General features: G+C 43.0%; 3 protein-coding genes across 6 annotated transcripts; 2 read left to right on the top strand and 1 right to left on the bottom strand.

Annotated features, from left to right (window-relative positions):
- Positions 1-119: 119 nt before the first annotated feature.
- Positions 120-11589, top strand: LOC142955365 (CTTNBP2 N-terminal-like protein). The gene is made up of 5 exons (XM_076096870.1): positions 120-152; positions 530-637; positions 7801-8052; positions 8270-8377; positions 9505-11589. Exons 1-5 carry the CDS (start codon positions 123-125, stop codon positions 10798-10800), a joined length of 1794 nt encoding a protein of 597 aa, XP_075952985.1. The 5' UTR covers positions 120-122; the 3' UTR covers positions 10801-11589.
- A 1111-nt stretch (positions 11590-12700) lies between these two features.
- LOC142955386 (F-actin-capping protein subunit alpha-1-like) lies at positions 12701-17306 on the bottom strand. Its single transcript, XM_076096890.1, has 10 exons — positions 17076-17306; positions 15726-15789; positions 15582-15633; positions 15352-15415; positions 15053-15259; positions 14896-14975; positions 14662-14740; positions 14499-14570; positions 14264-14326; positions 12701-14120 (listed from the first exon to the last, which is right to left on the bottom strand). The coding sequence occupies exons 1-10, from the start codon at positions 17112-17114 to the stop codon at positions 13980-13982; spliced, it is 861 nt and encodes a 286-aa protein (XP_075953005.1). The 5' UTR covers positions 17115-17306; the 3' UTR covers positions 12701-13979.
- Positions 17307-17596: 290 nt separating this feature from the next.
- LOC142955332 (acylamino-acid-releasing enzyme) lies at positions 17597-25902 on the top strand. 4 transcript variants are annotated; one of them, XM_076096839.1, is made up of 23 exons: positions 17598-17754; positions 18236-18365; positions 18451-18577; positions 18687-18774; positions 18961-19036; positions 19145-19236; positions 19947-20021; positions 20142-20279; positions 20390-20481; positions 20565-20605; positions 20707-20828; positions 21045-21105; positions 21323-21420; positions 21576-21627; positions 21814-21902; positions 22071-22209; positions 22810-22893; positions 23235-23315; positions 23971-24059; positions 24398-24588; positions 24866-24968; positions 25055-25161; positions 25267-25902. In XM_076096839.1, the coding sequence occupies exons 1-23, from the start codon at positions 17743-17745 to the stop codon at positions 25370-25372; spliced, it is 2193 nt and encodes a 730-aa protein (XP_075952954.1). In that variant the 5' UTR covers positions 17598-17742; the 3' UTR covers positions 25373-25902. The 4 variants fall into 4 exon arrangements, with proteins under 4 accessions (XP_075952960.1, XP_075952954.1, XP_075952948.1 ...); XM_076096833.1 differs by lacking the exon at positions 17598-17754 and having other exon boundaries at positions 17970-18365; positions 25267-25374; positions 25476-25902; XM_076096845.1 differs by lacking the exon at positions 25267-25902 and having other exon boundaries at positions 17597-17754; positions 24398-24602; positions 25055-25166.
- Positions 25903-26796: the final 894 nt, after the last annotated feature.

Below are 26796 nucleotides of genomic sequence, written 5' to 3'. Positions count from 1 at the left end.
ACCCAAGATGAAGTCAGCTGTGTTTTGTCTTTCTCTTGATTTTTAAGGATGATGTCTGCTGTGTGAAGTGTGTTATGTCTGGACCCTGTGACTATGACTGGACCTAGCGGATGAATCACAGGATGGAGTGCGGGATGGCTAATACCTTAAAAGTGTGTGCCAAATAACACGTTTCATTCAATCACACTTGTCTAACGCTGTTGGTATTTGGAAACCCACTGAATCTTCGCAGTGGGAACGGAATAGAGATAACAACTGTCCTCAGTCCCTTCAGCAACTTAACATGCAGATATGCTAATGACTTCCTGTTTATAACCCTGAGCACAACCCAGTGAGAGGCCACAGATGGGACCCCGAGTGCCATAAATGCACTCTGATAATCTGCTACTAAGTGCTAATATGCTACACGAAAGAACACAAGTTCTCACACCTGGACCGTTTTTTATTTATTGATTCGCTAAATACTTCTGATTGCATTTTGTGTTTATTTGCTTCTTGTATCTCTTTAACGCTCCCTCTGTCTCCTCAGGATGAGAAGATGAATGTGGAGGCTCTAAGCAGAGCAGAGCTGCTGACTCTCCTCAGTGTCCTGGAAGGAGAGCTGGAGGCCCAGGATGTGGTCATACATGCCCTCAGGGTGAGTTATAGGATTATAGCCATCACAGCTACCTATTAAATACAACTCTTTTCTCTGTCTTTACTGAAGACATCCTTGGACACTAAAATAGACCGGTTTCAGCATGACACCCCCCAAAAAGAATGTGAGCTAGCAGGGAGGGGATGTGTAAACAGGAAGCTAAGGAAACAGAGCTAGTAAAGACAATGGCGCAGGAGTCATTCTGGTTTCCCAGGCCTTTTATTCCACCAGAGCAGACGTTATTGCTGGTCAGACCAGTTGAAATCCGTGTTTATTTCCATTCAGGCACTATTCAGACCTGGATACGTCCACATTGTGTCCTGGCGTTAGTTCAGACTTACTCCAGTTCATACCTGATTTGTGTCAAATGTGTCTTAAGTAACTATTTGTTTTGATCTGGGAAAACTCCCGTTGTCGCTGAATCGAAACAAAAATTTGCCCTCGGCCAAAGTGAAGGCTTTGGTGGCTGTTTGGCACCTTGCCTCGGGTGCATACCGCAAACCTTTTGAGAGTTGTTTGGCACTCGCAAATCGGCTGTATCCAACTGAGTTTCGAACCCTAAACACAGACTACGGAGATGACAAGGCAGTCTTTCAAGGCATCTGTGCATCTCAGACCACTTCTGAATGTTTTGAGGGACATTGTCCACAGTTTGAGTGCACATTGTCCACAGCACCTCAGGCATTATGCAGCAACAACCTTACATCCTCAGTTTTGTCTGTCTCAGTCGTTCATATTCAAGTGAAAGAGCTGAGCTTACCTTCGGCTACAATGCCTGGCAATGTTTTAGTCGAGACTCATGGCCGCAGCAGCTGCTCCATGCTTAGGTGAAGCTGCTTTGGCCCCGAACGCTTGACTCATTGTCTGAAATAGTGATTGAAGTTGTGATAAGCACAAGTAGCAACCACCACTGCCTTGTTCTAATGAACAGGCCTTGATAATGAAGTTTATCTTGCATGCAAACGAGGCTGTCATCATGGGAGAATTTCATTGCCAGGGCCTGAGGGGAAACTGATCTAACCGCACCGGCTCAGAAGCATCTGTCACCGCAGTTTTTAAAGATCTGATGAAAGGCAGGGTTTGCCGAAAAACTCAACGCACACGTCATTCCCCTCAGGACAAATGTACAGTCGCCTGGCTGTCTGTACTGATTTCTCTTTCCGTATCTTTAACCGCTATTCCCCCTCCTTTCCTCCTTCTCTCGTCCTAACACACACAGCAACATTACGGGGGGGGGGTCTTTAATGTTTGACCACGACCCATGTCCTATCTGCCCACACACACACACACACGATGGTCTCTGGTGGGCCAGTTAGAGGCTGCAGTGTTTATTGTGGAGAGGATGTACAGAGTTGTAGGCTCAAATCACAGATTTCCCTTGTTACCACTCGGGGCCTGTGCACCATTTTTCACTGACTGGTTCACGTTAGGGCAGATTGTGTGTAGACACGTGACCGCAGAGGGGGGGGGGGGTGTTAGGGTTTGATGGCAGGCTAATGTGTCCTTAATCGAGCTCTGTGTCTGTGCATTGATTTTGCACCCGAGAGGTCTGTTTGTACACTCTGTCTTTTCTGTTTTTCATTTCCCCTCCGGGATTTCTTCCTGGATCGTGACATGCCACCGTGTTTTCTCTCTAACTAGAGCTCTCCCCTCGGTGTTGTCAGGCTGAGTAAGGCAGAAGAGGCTCTCAAATCCCCAACAATCTTTTCCAACTTCAAATGTTTTCACCTCTCAGCTGCAAGTACTTGGGTTGCTTGTAGATTGCTTGGGACATTCGCATCCAGGGGCCTTTTTAACCCTTCCTTCACCCGAAACCCCCCCCCCCCCCCCCCCCCCAGAAACTTGGAACTGTCTCAGTGCTTGCTTACTAATAAGATGGCGTCACCCTTGGGACTTGTCTCTACAGAGTCTTCACTTTGCTGTTTTTAGTTCTCATCACTAGGGAGACAGAGAAGCAGATTTATTAGCGCTGAAGATTCCTGAGAACACGACACCCGGAACAGGTTCTGCATTCCAACAGGAGTGGCGTATCTTTTCAGTTGATGATTGTCTATATCTATACTGGAACTAATGCCACTATTATCTTCTCTCTGTCAGGCATACATGGCATAAATCCAGCGGAGAGCAAGTTCTCAGTCTTGAAAGTCAGTCCTTCCTCAATTGTTGTTGCGCTGCTTTCGAGACACCAAGTAAAGGAGTGAACACAGTGGGAAACACACGTCCGACACTGATGTATAAATATGTCTCAGGTCTGCTTTGAACCTGTTGTTTTTGTGACGCAAATATCGCTGCTTGGCAATGGGTTGAACTTTGCTCACCCAGAACATCAGATGGTTGCTGTGGATAAAATGTTGCAGTCATGCTCAGCAGGTCCTGTTTGTGTGTTCCGTATGATGTCATATCCTGTAATCCTAAAAGGCTATGTCTATTTTTGCAGGCTGACGTGTTTTCCCGATTCCCTAAAACAATAGGGCCCGGCTAGAATGGGCTGTTCAGATAAGATTGTATATTGTGTTCCTCCTACAAGAATCACTGCCCAATTTGGACATGAGGGTGCCCTTAAAAGCAAGGAAATACCTAATGGAACAGTGTAATGCACACTGGTCTATGATGTCAGTGAAGCGCTTCGATAATAACATCCTGAGCCCGAGGCCTGAGAGAGAGTAAAGCTCGCTGACCGGACAATTCTGAGATGACATCAAAGTACCCAACTCACAGCAATGATTAGTCCATGTGAGCGACACGGGTCGGGTACTGTTTTCCTCAGGATGTCCTTATACGGCAGCCTCTCTTATCCCGAGACCCAGCTCGAAAATAATGGATCGTATCTGTAGTGGTAATAAGTTCCACCCTTCGCTGGTATTTGCACTGAACAGCAGAGTATTTGCCTGCTACAAATAGATTAGTGATACAGGAGGTCAGTCTGAGATAAGAAAAAATAAATGCTCTTTCAATGCAGTTTGTGCCTGTGACATCAGTGACAAATCTCATTTTTGACTCCGGAGCACTTCCTTGTTCCACCTAATGATATGTCATGCTTCTCCAAAAGCATTGCCTGACCAAAGATGAGATCACCTGCTCCCATGTTTCCTCACTGACCACTGATGATAGCGACCGAGGCAGTTAAACATTACTTGGACGTTGTCTCGTTGCGCGGCCGCTAAAGTTAGGTGAGGTTTTGTTTGCCGTCATTTTATTGCCATCTTTAATGTGTGGGTGAGAGGTGTGGAGGACACAGCTTAATCCTCAAGCACACACACCTTAGCTTACACTTCAAAAAGGTCTGCACTTACAATCTCATGTGGCTCTCTTGCTCACTCTTTCTCACTCTCTTCTATTTTCTTTTCTCTGCATGAGACTGGTATGGCTCTGCCACGTAATTTAAAACCAGTGTTCGCTTTTTGTGAACTTCCCGGACGGTATTTTAAATGAACACATTTGAGAAATGAATGATGCAGAACGTGCACAAATGGCATGTACTCACCGGTTATTCATTTCCCAATTTTTTTAAGATACTGATTCAGTACAATCTCAGTGAGTTCTCAGTGAATGCAGATGAGGGCCTAAACCAGCTGCTGCTATATTGTCAGTACGATGGTACACCTGGCCCGTTAAGGACCAAAGTAACTGCTCTCATCCTGGATGTCGGTCAATGAGAGTACATGTTTATCTGAAGAGATGTCAGGACACAAGCCTCCACTATCTATTACTTTTAAATGATGTAATTTGTAGTGTCGGAACCACAGAGTATTATGATGATCCAACTCTATAGCACTACAGAGCTTCTCTTTAATCGTCCAGCCTCCTTTAGATGATTATTTTGATTTTTACAGCCGACCATTGTCACACATTTGTCTTTTAGCTTCTTGGACAGTTTGCCAAAAATCAACAAATGCAGCTTAAAGAGGGTACAATCGCAATGTTGGCTCTCCCAAGTAAACGCTACACAATCGTATCCTGTAAGTTGTGTAGATAATGATGATAACTATCCCTCGTGGCTGGTTAGCTAGTCATTAGTCCCCAGCACCAGACTGTCACCACAACCTCCCTATCTAGTGCTCAACCAAACTAAGGCGTGTGTACTGTTGGGTCGGTAACGCACCAGAAGCAGAGGCGTTTCTTCTTTTTGCAGTCGAAGACATTGTCTCACTTTCTCATTTCCCATTTGCTACGAGTTTCCCCAGAAGACTGTTCTGTAATGACCAACAAAATGGGTCAGAGCCCTTTGTGTCTGTTTGAGTTTGCAGCCTCACCAGCTCTGTTCAATCAGATGTGACAGCCGGTGGATTGATACTTCTCAACTGCCAAGGCCGGTTATTCAGGCTGACGGGCGGTCCGTTGACTATTTGTTCTTTTCTACTATTAAGTAGAGCAGAGTAGTTGTGTCCACTCCCCGGGAAGAAAAACGGCACTACTGACTTCCTCATCCAAGGAAACCCTGAAGCCAGAGGCATCAATCTGAAGAGGATGGTCTGCAGCTGACCGACTGTCTTCTGTTGTTCTTTGCTTCACATTGTAGCCCGTCTCCTATTCCACGCTTAGAGCATTACCCGCCACTGTGCTTCTCTTGCGCGGCAGGTTTATGATCAAAAGTCTCGATTTATAAACTCCTGTTTTTGGTTTGAAATGACTGAATGGAACTACAACCTCATCTACTCGTTTATTCTGCATTGTCCTCTGTCCTCTTGTTGCAAAGGCGCTTGCGCGGTACTCCTTAAGTTCCACGAAAGAAGCTTTTCATATCTGACAGGTCTGGTCCTGCTGTGTCCCTTTGTCTCTGTGTGTCTTAACTGTTCTTCTGACTAGTAGACTAATTCACCAGGAACGCATTCTTTTCCCATAACCCCCCACTGCAAAGCTGCTGGATTTGAGATGTTACCCCGGAAACAGACGGTTATGCTAAGAACCTCGTGCAGCACGGTGTGCAAACACATGCCAGCTCATGCACACGCATATATATATGTGCATGCATTCCTGCTCATTTTGATAGCAATTCTGTTTTTTTCTTTCATCCACAGTACTATTTAGCAGTTAGCTTAAAGGCTAAACTGTTCATGTGTAACAGGAGATGTGCACCCGATAGCAGTCAGAGCTGCTGACTTCATTGTGTGACAGTCATCGCAGAGGCTCTCTCAGGAAACAGGACTCCCTGGCTCTCTTCAGCTCACACAAGGGCATGATTGTGCCCTGAGGCTGTAGGGAACTGACTGACAGAATCTTCCCAGGTGAAAAGCATCAGATTGTCTTTCACACCTCGGCACAGCTGCGGGAACGCATTAGAGGATAGAAGCTGTTGGAGAAGGCAATGCTAGAACAAGCTGTAGCACACGTGTTTATAGCTGCAACACTGCGCGGAATCGTAGAGGAATTCTTTTATACTTGATGCAAATTCAAAAACAGAATTCTTGATAATGAAACGGTGGATGAATAGCATATAATATATTCTCTCTTGTAGAGACATTTGTCATCAGTAGCTGGGCAGAAATGAGAGCTTTGCAGCAGAGAGGGTTTGCTTGTTGTGCCCTCTTATAGAAGAAAGCACACTCTGTCATTATGATCAGAAATATCCCAAGAAAACTACGGGAGACCAGACTCTAGGCTAGGACTGCTACACACACACACACACACACACACAATCCAATCACAGCCCGACCCTTAATGGTGTATTTAAGCAGTTATTTAACTCATTAAGCTGCAGTAGATGAAGAAGCTTTACAGCTTTAGTCCAAAGCCCAGCACAAAAACACAGCCACAGGTAAACGTGCAAATGGCTTACACACACACACACACACACACACACACACACTTATAATCACAAAAAAGGGGGAAAAAAGATACACACACACACACACACACACACACATACACACTCATACCCTTTCAGACATGGAGACAATGCGTAAAACTGAAGGCATTGAGACAGTGTCTTTGTCCAAGTCCTGTAATCTCTTCACTGAGGGTCACATTCTTTGTTCAGCCTCAAATACTGCCTCTTTACTGATGTCCTCAGGGTGTGTGTGTGTGTGTGTGTGTGTGTGTGTGTGTGTGTGTGTGTGTGTGTGTGTGTGTGTGTGTGTGTGTGTGTGTGTGTGTGTGTGTGTGTGTGTGTGTGTGTGTGTGTGTGTGTGTGTGTGTGTGTGTGTGCTGCCCCAGTCTGAGAGCGTGTGAGAAAAACGACGCTAGTAGAGAGAGGCATTTTCTGAGAAATGAACAAGCAGAGGAATTCAGTGCAATGCGTGTTTGGGCAGGGAGAGGAAGGGGGCCGGAGGACCGGGGGTGTCTGATGAGGACTGTGTGGGGAGACAGCGACGGGTGTCCCGAAGGCACGTGGATTGAACTCTGTGGCTTGTGCTTACGTCACTAGCCCCGCCAGCTGACGCTGCAGGCCTCCAGAACTCAAACCTACTCACTGTATGTAGTAAATGAGACATCCGGATGATATATCATTGTGTCCCGCTGTGAGGTCAACGAGGCCCTATCACGTGTCACTTCATTTTGTCATTCCAGCCTGCTTCTCTCAAACACGCCTGAGTAGGGTATGATAAATGGAAAGTAGTTGATTGCGCTCAGGATTTCATTTTTACCCTAAACAAGTGTGCTATCTGTTTCTTTATTAAATTATTTAGTTTTTCGCTGAGGTATGATGTAGCTTCTTCATTAGAAACAGCTCTGCGTTTTGTGTCTGATCTCATGGACCCGGTCCTTCACCCCTGCATCCCTGGGGAGGAGTTAACATCTGCCCCTGGTGGGGGTTGGACAGCCGCGCTTCACCTCTTTGTGTTTGGGTTGAGAGGAACGACCGTCTGCTTTGCTCACACTGACAATAACATCATTCCACACAGATTTCCTGCACACACTTACTCACGAGTCTTATGTTGGATAGTGATATGATACATAAAGTTATTACCTAAGAGTCAGTCTTCTGTTCTGTTTGCGATGCGTTAGCTTACGTGGTGTTTTCTTGGCACTGACAGTTGGGCCTCTTGTTATCTCACAACACATTTTTTCTGTGCTGCAGTGTGGAAAGAAAACCTCATCCTGAACATTTACATGGACAGATTCGTTTTTTTCCTCCTGTAGGCCACAGGTACATGTACCTGCTGTTAAAGGAACAGCCAAACGGCACAATTACATGTGTGTGCTGTATGTTTGTGTGTCTCTAGGCTCAGCACAGAGATGCTTTCGTCCAGGAGCGTTATGGCGAGTACGACCTCAGCGATCCCTTCCTGGCCCTGCAGCGGGACAGCGAGTCCTCAGAGCGCCAGAACACGCTCACCCAGTCTCGCACACACCAGCAGGGCCGGGCGGTGGGACCGAACCCTCTGGCGGTGCTTAAACTGGTCATGTCTCACTGCAAGAAGATGCAGGAGAGGATGATGGGACAGCTGGCTGCTGCTGAGAGCAGACACGGGAGGGTAAGTAATGCAGTCGTGAACACACACACAGAGAGTTCTAGAGCTCACTCCTCTTCACTTCAGTGTCTGGACAATGTTGCAACAACCCAAATATCCAGCCAGGGTCACACTTTGCACAATAGGCTGGGTTGAGAATGTTTTCAAATGAATGCACTGAATCCTGTAACAAGAACCCTGTCTGCATGTCAAGTGATTTCATTGTTTCATTGTGTGATAGATGATAGCTGATCTGGAGGAGGAGAAACGACGGCGTGCTCAGGAGTCTGCGCAGAGTGATGATTTCACCTTCATGCTGCAGACAGAAAGGGACAAACTGCTGCAACAGGTACGGCTGATGTACTGTTGCAATATGCGTGTATGTATTTGTATGTTTTGTAAAGATAGACGATGCCTCTCCTCCGCCTGTCCGCACCGTGTCCGTCTTCGGTGTGGCAGCTGTGATTTAAAACCAAGCGACTGAGCAGGGAAGCATCGTTGCAGTTCTATTGTGTAACCCAGTAGGGTGGACAGGGCTTGGCCTGTTCAAGTACAGACAAACACAAGCACTCGTATGCACAAGCACCGGGCTGTTCCACAGGAAACGGAGGAGGAAGAGGCCATTGTTTAGTTGTCCAGCAGCCATGTGGCTTTACGGCCTCAGGAAACCTGAGATAATGAATGTCCATGTCTGATGCAAGATCATCTGGCGCACACACACTGTGAGCACACAATCAGTCACTATACAATCTTTAGACAACGTCCTTATGGCTTAGGGAGGTTTCCTGAGTGTCTCCCAGTCCTCCTCAGGCTTTCCTGCCTGTGTTGTTTTTGTACAGTAATCGTATACACTAGGTTGTACTTCATCACCTCCCATTTCCTTCTTTAACTCATCAAAGGTTGTGAGTTGCCTAGTCAGCAAGTAATGATGTAATGGCAATCTGAACTTTCCGCAAACAAGCAAATTATTATTTAAAGGGCAAAACATGAACAGCAGCTTCTTTCTCTGTCTCGCCTGACCCTGTAACGACACATACAGACATGTCTTCATCCCCTTTCCTCATTCTGCGTCATTCAAGTGGACCTTATTTAAATGTAGTTCATTTAGCTGACCGGCAAAGATGGAGACACTCTGTGAACACTGGGAGAAAAACAGGAATTGAGCGAATTTAATGAAATGACAGCGTCACGAGTGTCATGAATGCTATTGGCAAACATTTTTTTAAATAAACAATAGGATACAACATATCACTTAAAAAAATACAGTTGCAGGTTATAATGGGTTTAGTGCAAAAATACATATCCCAAAAAAAAAAAACATTTTGAACCAAAACAACAATTATATTTTCTATGGTGCTGTTTCTCATCCTGTAATGGATCTAATGTAAGCAGTGTTCTTTTGCCTCCTTGTGGTCAAACGTGGAAATGCTGCCTCGCCTTGACGCTTATCTTGTATCTCTCTCCCTCCCTTTTTAGTTGGAAGTGGAGCGTGCAACAGTGCGGAAGTTAGAGAAGGAGCAAGCGCAGGCAGTGAGCCAGGTGGAGGAGTCACTGACCCAGCAGCAACAGCTCTCATCAAACCTGACTCTGGAGCTCCAGAAAGCCAGCAGCCAGGCGCAAGAGGAGGCTCACAAGGTCTCCCAACTCCGCACTCTGCTCCAAGAGGAGACCAGTGCCCTGGAGAAGCTCCGGGGGGTTCTTGAAGACGAGAAGAGCAGGGCGGCCCAGCTAGAGGTGAGGTCTGAAAGGGAGCTGGCTGAGTTTGACACAGAAAGAGAGCAGATGAAAGCCAGGCTCAGCAAAGAGGAGGAGAGGAGTAGGGAGCTTGAGAGGCAGCTGGAGGAGCTGAGGAAGAGGCTGGCTGAAACTGGAGGGGGTAAAGAAGTGGTAAAGGAGGCTGTGACAGCGGGGAAAGAATCACTTTCCGTGGTGGGGTCCACCTCTGTGCAGACTGAGCCAGATGGAAAGATAACTGTCGCCCCTAAATCCTCCTCACTACCAAAGGTCAATGGCCATCACACTCATAAAGAGTCAGAACCAACACAGGAGGGGAGAGGACCAGAAAATGGAGGGGTGGTAGAGAATGGGGGAGGAGCACTTTTGCATTCCCCTCTTCACCCTCACCCTCATCCGCACCCTCACTCTCCCTCCAGCACGGCCTCCTCTTCCCTCTCCTCTTCGCCCATTTCCTCGCCCGTTCTTGCCAAGCGTCTGGGCAGCCCGGGCTTCCATCAGTTCTCCTACCAGGCCGGTGTCAACCAGCGATTCCATGCTGCCAGGCACAAGTTCCAGAGCCAGGCTGAGCTGGAGCAGCAGCTTGGTGGCCCTCTTTCCCCGAGAGACCTCTCCCCCACCGCCTCCTCCGTCCTTCCCCCACTAGAGCACAGCTCAGCTAAGCAGCTGGCCCGCAACACTGTCACTCAGGTGCTGTCCCGCTTCACCAGCCAGCAGGCGGGCGTCAAGCTGGCACCAATCAGCAGCTCTCCGTTCGGTACAGACTACCGCAACATAGCAGCAACTCCTCCCGGGGGGCGGTCGCCTTCTTCAGGGCCTCTATCACCGGGCATCCGCTCCCCCCTCACTCCTCGCTCAGAGAGGGCCCATCCTCCTCCCATCCCTGCCAAGAAGCCCAGCATGAGTCCGACTCCGGGCTCCCCAAGTCACTCTGCTCGGATCAGCCTCTTCCCAGAGCTGACGGGGAACTGTGGACACAGCAACAGTGGGCAGGAAGGAGCCAAGGAGCCAGACCTGGTTTTATCTTCCAGCAGCTAACGGCCAGATTATACAAACTAACTAGTCAGGCCTGAATCAACAGTTACTGTAATCACCATCGTTGCCGGCCCTTAAACCCACTTCACAGCACTCATAATCAGTAGGACAGACACTTCACAGCTGGACTAAGATTTTTGTCTCCTCGATACCACAAACTGAGAAACAATCAGAAAAGAACTATTTGAAATAAAATATAGTATATTGTGATTTAGAAAAAAAAAAATCAGATTTAAATATTTCTATTAACATTCCTGTCTTTACTCTTTTATATAGATTTATTTTTTTGTAAGTTTAAAGTTTTAGAATGAAAATATCTCTGTTATTTTCCACTTTAACGTCATATTAAGGGTGTTTAGAAATCATATCCATAAAGACCTGTTTGGTTTTGAAGAAAGACATTTGAACAAGATTTCACAGAGTACAGCACTCCTTTTCTTTCCCCTTAATGCTCAAATGATGCATCATGTTAGAATCAAAAGAAGACTTTAGTCAGAAGCAACACTGTATAGCAAGTAGAAGGGCTGAAATATGTGGATGTAGAGTATAGCAAATGTGTAGCTATCACCATTTCACAAAAAACTAGTGAGTAGTTTTTAAATGTTTTTCCAATAAATCCGTATGCACTTCCTGTTGAGATAGTCTATGAAAACACTATTATACTGTAAATAGTTTGAAGAATTCACAGTTGATTCTCTGTGAATGGACATCACACACGCGTGTGCTGTTTTTTCTTTTACACTTGTCATGAATACACTGAATCTTGTCCCTAAATGGGGGGGGGGGGGGGGGGGGCACACTTTGTACAACATTACTGTAAGATACTGTATGTCAACAATTTATATTATTTTGATTCAGGGAAGTTTAACTTCTGCTTTACCCAAACCAAGAAGGACTAAGTCATGATTATGTGACAACTCTTTGGGGGATATTCCATCAATGGACATCATGGGGACGAAAAGGTTTGAATCTTGCTACTGTAACCGTTTCTATAGTATCTGTCAAATAATTTACATAGTGTTGTGTCTTGTCCTAACAGTGCTACACCTGTTTGTTTTAGGTTTAACATGATTTTTTTTTTTTTTTAATCTTTAAACTCAAGAATTGATGGAAACTAATTGTTGTAGCTAATCAATTTAAATCTGTAGATTTATACACTGTCTGTGAGGGGCAACGTCCATCAGTCTCTTGTAATAAATATGCATATCAAGAACACCTGCATTATCTCGTGTTTTATTACTTCTAGATATAAATTCAATAGGTAATAAAAACAGTCTCAGGGACAAAAGGTTATTCATTTATTAATAGGCTATAACCGTGAATGTAAAGTCCCATAATAATAAAAGTCTTGTGAAACAAGTTAAAACATAAATATACGATGTTAACAAGGTTAAAAACTATCAGAATATCTACCTGCTTAGTTAATCTATTATCTATTTGTTAGAGATGACACTTGTGATTGATTGTTCATGCCTGCAGAGGTCAGAGGTCAGAGATGCCGGTGTTGTGCTGTGCCATGTTGTATGCCAAGAGGAAGCTTCCCGTCCCAGCATTGTTAATGAGTAACGTTACATATGGTCTTTAACTTGTGTTGTGGCAGCATTCATTTGATTTTAGACCGTTAATTGATAATAATACTGTTAATAATTCCTTTTTCACATTGCCTGATATCAGACATAAATGTCTATTTGTTACACTCGACTCAAACTCGGAGTAGTGGGCGGATGAATTGTATAAAACACTCAACGAAGGTCCAGAGGGTCCGAAACGTTGGTATGACAAGAGCAGTGTGCAGGATCTTCTTTTCTCAAGACTCAAGTGATACTTTCCAACGCACCGGCATCTGAGACAGTGCAAACATGTTTTCCTTGAACTCTTTTGAATGTAAAAACAATCTAGCCAAGATGTTCAATCCATTTATTTTACAACAGAATGGGGCAGTAGTCGTAAACTTTATAACCGATCGGCACACAGTTGTAGTATAGTGTGAGGGTTGAACACAGCACATTGTATCGCTAACAAGTAACTGATCCAGAGTCAGCCTACTTAGACATTATGTAACACAACCAGTATGATATGGCCTTACAGACGTCATGTAACGTATATAGTCTCTTGCCTTACATGGCAACTGCTTTGCATTCACTTGGCATTGACCAATACAGTTCATTACAGTTAAGAGTGATATATTCTAAGACTCAACAAAAACCAGCATATTAAAATAGAAATTTGCATACATGGGAGGATGGAGCTCTTTACCATAGGAAAGACATTTTGGCAAATAAATCTTGGTTAATATGAGTATGTTTTCCTTTCACAAAGGAAAAGCTGTACAGCAATGGAGGTGGTGTTGCTTTATCTTAATTCAGTCGTCATTGCTTGCATGGGTGGAGACACACACAGAAAACAACACTCCCTCAGCCCCGACAGACACACAGGTTTACAGTGCAGGAACAGAGCTATGCTGAGGATCATGCCACTCATAAATGTTAACAGGTCGAAATGCTGTCAATTTCATTAGCAACATATAACTTAACTATAAGTTGTCAGTTCAGGATTACTCTAAGCTTGGTACCAGTTACAATGTCAGATGACCGCTATTCATTTTCCTGTCAATGTCCCGATTTTACAATTCTACCATGCACGACAACTACAGTGGAACAAAAAAAATCTTATTTCCCTGTACTAAATCAAACCCTGATATGTGACGGTGTGCTTAATTTCTCTCATCAGATGCCTTGTGCCTTCCTGGTCCTTTACTATAAGTGCTGAGATCTCCACTGTGACATGATCTCAGTCCTGCATGAGTCTAATTAAGGAAAAGTGTTGACACCTGAATCTCGGGAGGTCTAAGATTACTTATACAGCAGAAGGGAGATTTACTTTTATGTAGCGGTCCTGAGCACAGCCCTGCACACTGACCCAACACAACTCTTTCACAACACACACCTAGAAGGAACCACTTTCTCCAAACCACGATTATCTTCATAACCGCAACTTCCTCACAGCAGACGGATATCGGTGCCTTATAGTCTGCGGATCTTCAGTTATACTTTTTTGTTTGTTTTTATTACTTCCTTGCCCCATACTGATATAGCTTTGCTTTGGTTAGTCCTTGCGCATGTATATGCGGGTTCTTGGGCCCAGTGGAGTGTGCGACTCTCTGGTAAGTCCCTGGCCTTCCACTAGACATTCTGCATCTCCTTGCCAATTTTGTAACTGAGGATCTTATTCCAGTCGATCTTAGTGCGTGTGACGGGCAGCTGGCGACGCAGGGCCTTGAAGGTGGTGTCAGACATGGTCTGGTAGTTCTCACTGATTGCAGTCTGAAGGCAAAAAAAAGGGGGAAAATAAAGTAAAATATTTTTACATTTTCTAATCTCAAAATGTTTCTTTATGCACATTTTGGTCAAAGTAACGCCTGATGTTATACAGTATATACACGTGTAGTCAATAAGAGGTTGCTTACCTGGTAATCATTTTCTGCATTCTCAATAATGTCGACAAATTCCTTGGTTGTCTGGCTTTCATTCTGTTTCAAAAACACATAATCATCACTTTTTATCCTTCTTACAGAGCTGGAGGACCTCTTCTATATACTCAGAGATGACACAGCCAGTCTCAAACTTTGTGAGCAACAGAAGGTTTAATATGAGCAGTTTCAAAGACTGCAGGAGAGCTCATGTACAACATGTTCTACTTACAGTCACTGGTATTGATTCCTCTACCTCCTTGTGGCTGACCAGCTGCACATTCCCATCTTCATAATAGTGCACCTGGAGGCAGAGGAAAAACTTTGTTAATAAGCTGGAGTTTTTTTATTATTATTCATCATTTCTGCAGATGAGCGCACTGAATTAAATTCACCTGGATTTTCAACACTCCCACCACCTGAGCGGTGGACTGACCGATGGTGAGCTTCCACTCTGACCTACAGCGACCATTCCTGTGTTAGAGAACAGCAGAGGAGCCCAACATTACAAACAGACAGCAGCATCAGGATACGCAAAACTGGTCATTTATAACCTTTGTGATGAAGCTATGTTAAAACATATATTCAGATATGCTTTTAAACTGTTGTTTGCAGGCAGGTGACTGTACCAGAAGTTCTTGGGTTGAAACTGATGTCCTTCAATGCAGGCTATGATTGTTTGCTGACCATCAACTGTTTTCCCATAAACCTGCAACACACAGACAGTAGAGGTCAAATGTAGTCCATTGCTTAGGACTATTTTGTCACAGTTGTCGTGCAGCTTACCGTGCAGACTCCAGTCGGGTAGTGCTCTTTGACGTAGGCACTGAGGGAAGTATCGCAGGCATCTCTCCAGCTTCTCAGGGCCGTCTCTCCGTCAAACAGCTGCACGTCGCTCACCTCTTTTCTGAGGTGGTCAAAGCGGAATGCCAAATTGTTGCGGGGGTCCAGGAAACGTCCCTGGCCTAAGTCCCCATGCTCTGTGATCAGGACCTATCAATAAGGGAGAGGAAAGACTGAAAAGGGTCTGGCTTTGACACTTGCTCTTCTGGGATGAACAGAAGAGACTTAAGCATGAAACATACCGGCTCATCGTAGCCCTCTAGTTTGGCAGGAGTGAACTGATCCATGTTGTACTGGGCAAAGGAGCTAGACAGATAGAATGGGCCAAATGGTACAGTGGGCATTTATAACATCACAAAAGAATGCTTTCAAAAAATGTTTCTAATATATTAACCACACATTTTTGTTTTTAGTTGTGTAAAGAATGAGTATTTGAATTTGTGATGTTTATCTTAAACTGAGTGTTACTTACTGTGAGGCCCCCTCCCTGAGCAGATTGTCATTGTTGAGAAGAAGCCGCACATCTAGCAAGACAAAAAGAAACTATGCATTGTATTGCTCTTAAAAGATGAATTATTATCATGTGCATCTTGTCATACTCTTGGCTACTTCTTACCATTGAAGACCTCGTTGAACTCTCCCGGGGGGGCATGAGTCACAAAGTTGGCCGCTATGCGAACCTATGGAAGCAAATTAAATGCAACAAATGAATTACGTTATCGTGATACTATGACTTGCTGTATAATCAATTCAAAGAGAGATGCTACAAATAATTAACTCCTCAAGTATAAAAACAAACATGTACTCAAACAGGTCTAGCATCAAAAAAGTAAAACATTTACTACCAATTGTGTTTTTTTTAAATTTGGCATCCAGTTGTAGCCTTATCATATTGCCATAGCTGATACTAAGATGCATTTTCAGTGAGCCTTTTTCCTATGATGAACCCAGCTTAATATTGTGGGTTTACTAGGAATGACTATAGTATCTTGATTACAAAATTAAAGTCATTTGACAATAACAAAAAATAGCAGCAAGCATGTTTTAGGAAATAGTTAACTTCAGAGAGTATAATTGACATACGTAATATAATAAGAGCTCTTGTAATTTGCAAGGAAATAAGAGGAATACTGATCAATACACTGCTTTGTGAACACAGAATGGGCACTGCATTAGAAACGACTGATCTAGACTCATGTGTCATGTCGCTGTAAAATCATGCCATCAATGTGCCCTCAATTTTCCAGTTAAACGCCAACAGACCTTAATCTCAAACATCTCTCGATTCTATCGGGAGAGTGTCGCCACTCTGGTTTCTGGCTTTGAAACCTCCCTGTGTGTTGGTATTACGGTTGTTGTGTTAAATGGTACCGTTACACGTAAAATGTAATTCTGCCATTCATAATAATTAGTGCTTTGCCTCCAACTGATTATGTGCCACTGGTAGGGTGTCACTATCAGGCTCCATCTAGATTATATAGGAACCCTTATTCTGCCCTCGAGCGCGTGTGTGGTTAGCAAGTATTTGAGCTGCAATTGAATCTGTTTGACCCAGAAATCCAAAGTAACGGTAGCCGCCACTGCTAGCTAACATGAGAAGACTGCGGAGCACACATTGTACTTACTGCAGACTAAGATGGACATTGCAACCCGACTTTTTGAAAATGTGCGTCGATACTTATATTTATATTAATCTAGGTAACGTTACAACCATTAAAGAGTTTTCAGTGGCTAAACACTCTTGCAGCTTCTGATTTCGCGGCGAGCTCAACTGTGAGCTTTAAATAGCATTGGCTAGTTAGCTAGTGGTAGCTTTAAAAACACTAGTTCATCACTTTGATACGTAAACAAAAACTGGCACTCCTTCCAAAACTTAGCCGGGAATTCCGTGTGCACATTTAACACGCGTAGCTCTCTACAAATGAGAGTAAACAGCGTTTAGCAAAGAATAAAATAGTCTTCAAACCTTCTCGTCATCTGACAGCGGCTCCTCAAAGTCAGCCATCTTGGCTCTTTGTGACCCCACCTACTCCAGCTGACTGACACCAGCGGCGCTCGTTGTCATTTACACATACGAAAATGTAATGAACACAAACCAGAAAGTAATTTTAAATCACGTCTCGTAAAACGCTTTTTATTACCGTGCTTCGACAGTGAATGCCACACACTAAATTCAATAACTTTGCACACGGCATAAACTCAATGTGAAACACTCTCAAGATTACGGTTTTGCAACGCAAGAGGGCGTATAAATTCAGTTATTTAATTAGTATATTGCTTCCTGTTGGGTGTTGTAGCGGTGACGTTCCTACGAAATAAACGTATTGGCACGTGTGACTATTATGAATAAACTGTTCTAATATGATGAACTATGTTCCTAGTTGACTGTCTTATTTTCTAGATTACTACGTGTCATTTATTTATAATTGTTTTTTTATATTCGTTCCTGAATTACGGTGTTTTTGTTCATCCAGGAACTGTTCAAACGGGATTTTATCTTATTTTCTAAGTTGAAACCGGAAGCTGAAACAGTAACGTTTATTTTTAGTTAACTTTGTACGAGAGCACCTTAACTACTCTATTGTGCTCTCAACTGCTCTGCAGACCGACGACACACACACACAGTCGTTATCATGACGTCACAGGTATGTTTCCACTTTACTGACTACTTATTCTTTGCTTCTGAACACATCCTACAAAAAAATAAGCCTCACATTGGTGCTTATATAGCTATAGCTGGCGTTAATTACGCTGTCATTGTGTTTGATAATAGCTCAGTTAGCCAGTTTTTAAATCAAACTAGCCAACTGACACTTGGTCCGGTTGTTTTCCGTCAGCTCGCACAGGAAGTTCCTGGTCAAACACTGCTAAAAACAAACCAGCCTGTTCACTTGGTTTGTTTTCCACGCAGCGATCGTTTGACTTGTTAGCATAACGGATTCGCCTAATGTTTATGAACTGACCTCTGTTTTTTGACGATAAACTGTGTTAACTTTACAAACTTATGTGTGACTGGTTAGCTTCCTAGCTAACTAGGACATGAGGAAGGCGTTGTTCGCTGCAGGACAGTTAGTATCATTGAGACGTAACGTCAGTGCGATGAGTTATTCTGTGGCTTCCCGTCAGGTGATGACCAACCCTGAGGACATTGCCAGGCTCTACAGGGAACTCAGTCTCTTCCCTTCTCTGAGCAGAGCAGACGTGGGACCTGTCGTCACCTCTCAGTATGGAGGCAAATACAGCAACATCTACACAGGTACTCGCATACGCACATGCTAAGATCATCAGATCTCTGCAGGATCATTGATGACATTTTGTTAAAATGCTTTCTTTTTTTGCAGAATGGAGCCAGCGTGATCTGGACAGGAATGAGAATGTCAAGTTTTGCCGACAATACATTGTATTCCACGATGACAAGTCGGTGGTCTACTCTGGAGCCTCAGGAAACTGCACTGAAATCAAAGGAGAGTATGTAAACATTTCGTTATTTTTGTTTGGAGTGGGCTTGAATATGTTCGTCATACATCTAACCCCGAGCAAACTGAACAATGTCTCATCAATATGTTTGCCCTGTCAGGGTGCTAAGTAAGGATTCCCCCTCAGGTGAGATGAAGGCCGTTGTCAGAGAGTGCACGATCAAAGGAGAGGACAAACAGTTTCTGGAGGTGTGTGGCTGTCCCTCACCCACTGTACCAAAACTTTGCTTTTTTTAATGGCCCCCTTTTATGGTGCTCACCTGTATTTCTGTACATTTCTGTATTCCACCATGAGGTTTAACACCTCATGTAACTTTGCACTTCGATATCCAAGATCTTTGACTTTCCTCCCCGGACCTCTTTGTGACCCTTCAGATCTGGAGTAAAAACATAAAGATGAAAAGCATCAATCTAACAGCCTTAAAGAAGCATGGCAAAGTCTATGAAGATGGTGAGTTAACTGCACTGTTGACTACCTATCTGACTATTTTCTTTTGTTAACCAATTTCTTTGAACCAGTCGAGGTGTTAATCACGCTGTGTTTTGTGTTTTTTTTCAGATCAGTTTGGCTGCTTGGTTTGGTCCCACTCTGAGACCCACCTATTGTACGTAGCAGAGAAGAAGAGACCGAAGGCAGAATCCTTCTTCCAGGTCTGTCAGCAAATCTATATTTGAGGGTAAATCAGTACCGAATCACATGGGGCAGAGAACTGCTGCTCTGATTTCTAAAGGTTGCAAATAAAGCATTTAGTTTCACCCCGAGGTCACTGCTGGGGTTGTGTTCAATACTGCCCAGAGCATAGCAAACAGTCAAGACAATTCTATCTACATACATAAGCCAATATCACAAATTTGCCTCGAGGGGATTTACAATCTGCACAGCATACGACACCCTCTATCCTAAGATCATCAATTCACATACACTCCTAAAAAACAACCTTTTAAGAAGCTGCATGGTGCATAAATTGCCTTGTTGTTGGTTCAAGTTGCTAACTATTCTGTGGTTATCTGTAAAGAATTTGATAAAAAGCTTTTTAATACATGCTGGATGATACAAAATGACCTCGTTTGTGGACTAATGGCCTCAGCAGATGCACACTCAGCAAACCTGATCAAATATATTTCAAAGGTTATTGCACAACATTTGTTTTAAGCTTATTGCTCAATCATAAAAGCATTTTGAATGCACCCCAGGTATTTTCCATCGCCTTTCAAAAGCAAAATTCCCCCGACAACACTGATTGGGATGTGGCCATATCAGCAGTTAAGCAAGTTGTCTACCCATATGTGATTGGTGTAATAGATCGGTCAGACTAGTCGGCAAAAACTCGTTACTCTATGTTTCATTATCTGTTTTCTAGAGTGAGTCACCAGAGTTGTCTTCTATCGGGGACGAGGACGAAACCATGAGTGTGGAGAAAAAAGAGGCCGTAAAGGTGAATGCAAATAATTATTTTGAAACGCAAGGGATTTTTGTTAATCAAAGGTTTATTCAACATTCTTAGGTTACATTCCACTCTAGTTGAACTTGTGTCCTTGCTTCCTTACCCCTGCAGGGGGAGCAGTTCGTCTTCTATGAGGACTGGGGAGAGGCTCTGGTTAGTAAGAGCCGCCCAGTGCTTTGTGTTTTGGACATCGAGGGTGACAACGTCTCTGTGTTGGAGGGGGTGCCTGAAGACATCTCACCTGGACAGGTTGGTACAGCAGTTTGTGCAATGATGCATGTTTGTTTGTGCACGTATAGTGTGCTCATACCCTCATACTCCTGCTGTTGCTTTCTCTGTCCGTTAATTTGTCTCTGCAGGCATTTTGGGCTCCAGGAGACACGGGTGTGCTGTTTGTGGGCTGGTGGCATGAGCCTTTCAGAATTGGCCTCAAGTACTGCCCCAACAGGAGGTGATTACTGATCAAAGAGAAGAACTGAAGCTGGCCTATCAGAAGTTACTTCAAGTTATTCATGTCTTCCTTTTCTCTGTCAGATCATCTTTGTTCTATGTGGATCTTACTGGTGGGGGATGTGGTAAGTGAATGTTTGTCTTATTATATTTTAAAAAGATATAGCTCAATTCTGTTAGTATTACTGCAGATGTTCATGTGTATTGTATTTGTCGTGTCCCTCAGAACAGCTAACATCAGGCACAAGTGCAGTGTGCTCCCCCAGGCTGAGCCCAGACCAGTGTCGGATCGTCTACCTGGAATGTTCTGTCTTTGGACCACACATGCAGTGCAGCAGGCTCTGTATGGTAAGACAGGATGGGGCCTCTTTTCCACATGAGACACAATAACGTTCCATTCTTGCACTGTACTCAGCGAAAGGAATAATTAGGAAGGAATGTTTCTTGACACAATGCACCATCTGCTGTTTTCTGTTATGTAGACATGTAGCAGAAATATATTTATGAGTTATGCATTTGTTTTCATGCGACGCTTTCCTCTGTGATTGCACATTTTATTTTTAGTACGACTGGTATACGAAGAAGACTTCAGTGGTGGTGGACGTGGTGAAGAGACCTGGAGAGGGTAAGGAATACTTGATGGTCACATGAGTGCACCCTTTTCATGCCTCTGGCTGGAGGCCTTATGTTTTCATGTTGTCCGTCCATCCGTCCGTACCGAACACGAAATTATGACATTTTGGGCAGACATGAATGTAAACTGAAACTTGATATAGGCATACAACTGTGAGGTGGTAAATCTAGTTTAATTATATATCAAACTTGTCTGTGTGGCTTTACAGATGGCTTTACTGGTATCTACAGCTCTCAGTTGTCCCCTCAGTGCTGGTCAGCTGATAGTCAGCGTGTTATTGTTGCTTGCCCTCAGCGCAGCCGCAAGGTACAGTCAACTCCTGGGAAGTTTCTTGTTATTCTGATACAAATCAAACAATATTGATATTTTTTGCTGACAACTGTATGTTTTACACAAAGTATTTAGACTGAGGAAATTGTATTATTTCTTAACCTGAAAAAAAGTATTATTTTCTCTTGTAGGATCTGTTGATGGTGGATATGAGCACAGGGAGCGTCACCTCTCTGACTTCAGGTGAGTGGCTAGACACATTGATCAGCCTTGGTGTTACTCATGCTCATGTCTTGACGGTCTTGTTTATTGTTGTTTGGTGTTTACGGTCTCTAATAGGTCATTTGCTTACTGCATCAGTGTTCTGGGAAGCTTGGAAATGTTTATTTCAACCTTTTGTGTCTGATGACGTTCTTTGTTTGTCTGTAGAGACCGATGTCGGTAACTGGTGTCTGCTGAACATACAGAGAGATTTGATGGTGGTCAGCTGCTCCTCTCCAAACTGCCCTCCTAGTCTGGTAGGATAAGTGGTCTTTATTTGATTCTTCACATTTTTCTCTAGTATATACCTAATATATTATTGCAGGAATTTAATTTTTGGGATGGGGTTGGGGGGGGGGGGGGGGGCTTTATTTGTCAAAAACTTATGTCTTATTCACCTATTGCAATTTAATTTCTTTGTCCAGAGGGTGGGTTTCCTTCCGGCCAGGGATTCTCAGGAGGAAGTGGTCTGGGTTACTTTGGAAGACTCTCAGACGATGCCAGAAATTGATTGGCAGATCTTGACTTTCACTCCTCCACCAGAGCAAGACAACAGTCAACACCGTAAGAATGTTTTATTAGTATCTCGACGGGATTCCTCACAGAAGGACCTGAAATACATTGCTTTTCTCTGTTTTCGTCGAATGGTCTGAAGGGATGCCGTTAGGTTTGTCCACACTCCATTTTGTTTCACATACATGAAGTGTACAGAATATGTAAGAAACTCCTTCACATACTCTGCAGTCCAGAGAGTTGAACCACCACCTTTCGAAAAGTGATAATTATAAGGTCTCAAAGTTAAGATGTTTTGCAAAGCTATCTCTTGGACAGGTTTACGTAATAAACTAGTCAGGAGGAATATATAATATTTGGGGTTAGAGGTATAGTTAACAGCCACCTGGCTTTTTAAAGAATAAACATAGACTTAATGTAGTCGTGGCTGGGTTTAATAAGTTTGTACAAAATGATGCGATAGTAATCATTATGATAAAGCAGCAGGCAGTCCTGTTTACTGGAGATGGAGTAAAGCAGTTTGCAGGATGAAACAATGAATAATTATGTCCTCTAGTTTATGGAGGGTTGAAACGATTTAGTTGTCTTTGGGAGACATGAAGAACAGCCGCTGTAATCTTATAGGACTAACTATTTCTTTCTATATTCCAGCCGGCCTTGATTTTGAAGCTTTGCTGATCAAACCAAAGGAGGTTCAAGATGGAGTGAAGCTGCCTCTTGTTGTCATTCCTCATGGTTGGTTACTCTCATTATGGTTCTGGAGTCATTATTATTTTTCTAGTGCAAACAAAATCAACACTTAGGTAGTGGTACATAATTGTTAATCGTTGTACAGTTTTAACCTAATGTAGTATCTACAAAAAGCTAAATTAATATAGAAATGTTGCTTCCATTTGAATTCATGCTGAAGTGGAAATTGGATTTGTGTTGGGATTGGTTTCTGTCGAGTGCTACTGCTACAGATAATGGTTGTAAGATGTTGTATATCAATTTGATTCTACATGCAATGTTATCTGTTGTCATTTTGATACAACATTTGAATCTGTATTTTACATGAACTTGTTTCTTTTACTTAGGCGGTCCTCACTCAGTGTTTGTAGCTGATTGGCTTCTGTCCTCCTCTGTGCTGTGCAGGATGGGCTTTGCTACATTACTGGGTATGTTCATATGTTAATGTGGAGTGCTTTTATGTTAATGTGGAGTGCTTTTATGTTAATGTGGAGTGCTTTTATGTGAGACACCTGCTCAGAGGTTGCTCATTCACCCATAGAATATGTACTCGTGTGTGAAAAGGGGATGAGGAAGGTTCACATGCTGTCTCAGAAAACAGAATAGGTTCGGCTCGGCTTTCGGACTACAAAAAGTATTTATTTCCTGAGTCACTTCCCTTCACTGCGCTTAGCTTAGTTTTTCCTATCTTGTGAACATCTTAAGAGTACTCATGTACTTCACAGGCTTAACCAATCATAACTTTCCTGGTATATTTTCCAGAGAAATATGACTCGATGCAAAACTATAATATCTAGGACTGATACATTGATGGAAATGTGTTTATGTTTTTGGGGTTGTCGTCCATTCCTTCATCTGTCTTTGCCATATGTACGTATGTGCGTCCCATTCTTGTGAACACGATATCTCAGGAACGTCTAGAGGGAATCTCATTACATCTGGCACAAACATCCACCTGGACTCAATGGTGAAATGATTAGAATTTGATGTTCAAAGACCACTGTGACCTCACAAAACACGTTGCAGCTTGACTTGGTGGAGACAAGTGGTAATTCTATTTTTGTTTGTTGTTTCTTTGCTCAGTGAACTATCGTGGTTCTCTTGGGTACGGCCAGGACAGTATCCTCTCATTACCTGGCAATATTGGCACCCAGGACGTCAAAGATGTTCAAGTAAGAATAAACCGTGTAGGACAGAGCACCAATGCTGCTTAAACCGATTAGCACGCTCTTCATGTCATGAAATAGATCTATGAAGGTATCTTTTACTCCTTCTGGTAAAAATGGCTTCCATCGTTGCTCTTTGTTTAGACTTTGTTGATTTTAGTTGCTATTTCTATATTTAGTGGAGGTTAGTTGCCATAGTTTCTGTTTAAGGCTCATCAGCTATAGTTTTATTGATTTTTCTTCTCTTTGTTCTTGTCCCCCGACTTCTGATTTTCATCTGTCTTCCTTTTTTTTCTTCACCACAAATGATCTCTCACAGTTTCCTGTGTTTTTCTTCCTACCAGTTTGCTGTTGAAAGTGTTCTGAAAGGGGACCTGTTCGACATGCAGAAGGTGGCAGTTTCTGGGGGCTCCCATGGTGGTTTCCTGGCCTGTCATCTGATTGGCCAGTACCCAGGGTTCTACAAGGCCTGTGTGGCTCGCAACCCCGTCATCAATTTGGCGTCTATGATTGGCAGCACAGACATCCCGGACTGGTACATCCTGGCATGCACGTTCCCACACCCTTGCCCACCCGTGTTTACCCATTTTGTGACTGTGCCAGTTGTGCACAACTTTTCGTCTTTGTTGTTTTGTATCATTTGAACCCTTGACATTCCACTCTGACAGCTGTGAGCCAGATAAAGGGCATGCGTCTGCCTCACTGTCAGGAAGGAAGTGTTCAATAATGCATGAACAAAAGACCTCAAAGCCATTCTGGTTTTTTTTGTTTGTTTTTTTCCTTCCGGTTGATGTTTGGATGATATTTTTCAGGTGCATGGTTGAGGCTGGCTACGACTACAGTACAGACTGTCTACCTGACCCTGCTGTTTGGGAACAGATGCTGAACAAGTCCCCCATTAAACACGTCACACAGGTATAAGTATTTCTGTGTATGTCTGTGCATGTGGCTTCATTGGTGCTGTTACACAATGTAGTAACCTAAGGTGATCTCTCATCTAGGTACAGACCCCTGTATTGCTTACCATAGGGGAAGATGACAAGCGTGTACCCAACAAGCAAGGAATTGAATATTACAGAGCTCTGAAAGCAAAGCAGGTCCCAGTCCGGTAAGCAGCTTGTCTGAGTAACATGTTTTGTTGGTTGTGTCAGATATGCACTGCACAAAGGGCTTCTATTGGTCATTCACTAATGCTCTGGTGTGTGTTATTTAGGATACTGTGGTACCCAGGGAACAATCACTCTCTCTCCAAGGTTGATGCCGAGTCTGATGGCTTTATGAACATCGCTCTGTGGATAATTCAACACATGTGTCAGTGATGGTAAATATCAGATAAATACATAGTGGCGTGCCAATACTGTTGTTGTTGCTGCAGGGAAAAGACACTATTGTGTATAAGGGATGTTCTGCTCCTGTTTCCAGGACAGTATGATGTCCAATCCAAAGCCAAAGCATTGAACTTGCTCTCCAACCAGAACACACTTTGTATTTCTGTCCTTTACTTGTTATCTATCTTTGGCTACGGCGATTGCAGCCATAACTTCCAATACGTGGATGCTAAAATATATTTTAACACAGCACTTGAATAAAAGCAGGTTTTATGCAGCTTTGATTAACCAGAAATACATTTTATTGGTACAGTTTTTCCTTTTTTCTTTTGCAGTCTTTACACACAGAAAATACTTCTCAGTGTGTTAGTTGTGTTTCAAAGTTATATTAGCAAAGGAAAATCATTTCATAATCAATCTTTTCATTGCTCATTGTTACAGTTTGTTATAAAAAATAAAATGCTCTTTTGATTTAATGGATTTCATGATACAGTGCACTTAATAAATTGATTGTAAAAATACTACCTGTGTCGAATGAATAAATGAATGAATGAATGAATACATCAGCATTTATTCAGATTGAAAATGAGTTTTGAAGCAGGTGATGAAGTGGTTCCTTATAACTTTTATTTGGAAGTACTGAATTGAGGAAGTCACACAATAGACAATAGACAATATTTTGTCCACCAATAGAAAAAAACATCTCTCTGTCCTTTCTTTGGTCCATCTGTACACTCAGATAAACAAAGCATTGAGTAATTTTCACTCTTCAAATACTCTTAAGTGGTTATTATGCTGTTTACGGATATATATTTTTAATCAGTTTACATAATTTCTGTATCTGGTGCCCTACATGAATTTGACCTGTGCCACATGATTTGCATCGTGCTGTCGTGTCTATATGCTCACAGGCTTTCACTTCTGCATACATGTACCCAGTTTCTTGCAACTGCAGTGACAGTTGGATACAGTTATTTAATCTTTCCTCTGCCCACCTGGACCAAAGATTGCTTCATCTTGCTCCCGATGTGAATGTTAAGATACATGCTATACCTGTCATGGTAAGTAAGATAACATTTTGTTTTGCGATCAAAAATGTAATGCATCTGACTGTAAGAAAATGTTATATCTCAATTGTTAAATTTTATGGACAAACATGGCCGATTGACAAGGCTTAAAAAAAGCTAACAGGATTCATTTACAGTTGTTAGTAAACTTTAACTGTAGGGTGTATATGATGATATTGATGAAAAATTTGTGAATATGCTTGATATTTTGTCAAATGAAATGGTCTGCTCAGACTGCATCTTCTGAAACGTTAACAAACAACTGAAGTTAAGTTTTATTTTTATTTTTTCAGGCTATGTTGAAGAATGTCCTCATCCTTTGCCAGCTTCTTCCATTAGTGAGGACCA

This window comes from Anarhichas minor, unplaced genomic scaffold (assembly GCF_050575085.1).
Source record: "Anarhichas minor isolate MPS153535 unplaced genomic scaffold, ASM5057508v1 ptg000003l, whole genome shotgun sequence".
NCBI classification, from domain to species: domain Eukaryota; kingdom Metazoa; phylum Chordata; class Actinopteri; order Perciformes; family Anarhichadidae; genus Anarhichas; species Anarhichas minor.
Note: the sequence above shows the minus strand (reverse complement) of the source record. Positions and strands in the feature narration are given on the sequence as shown.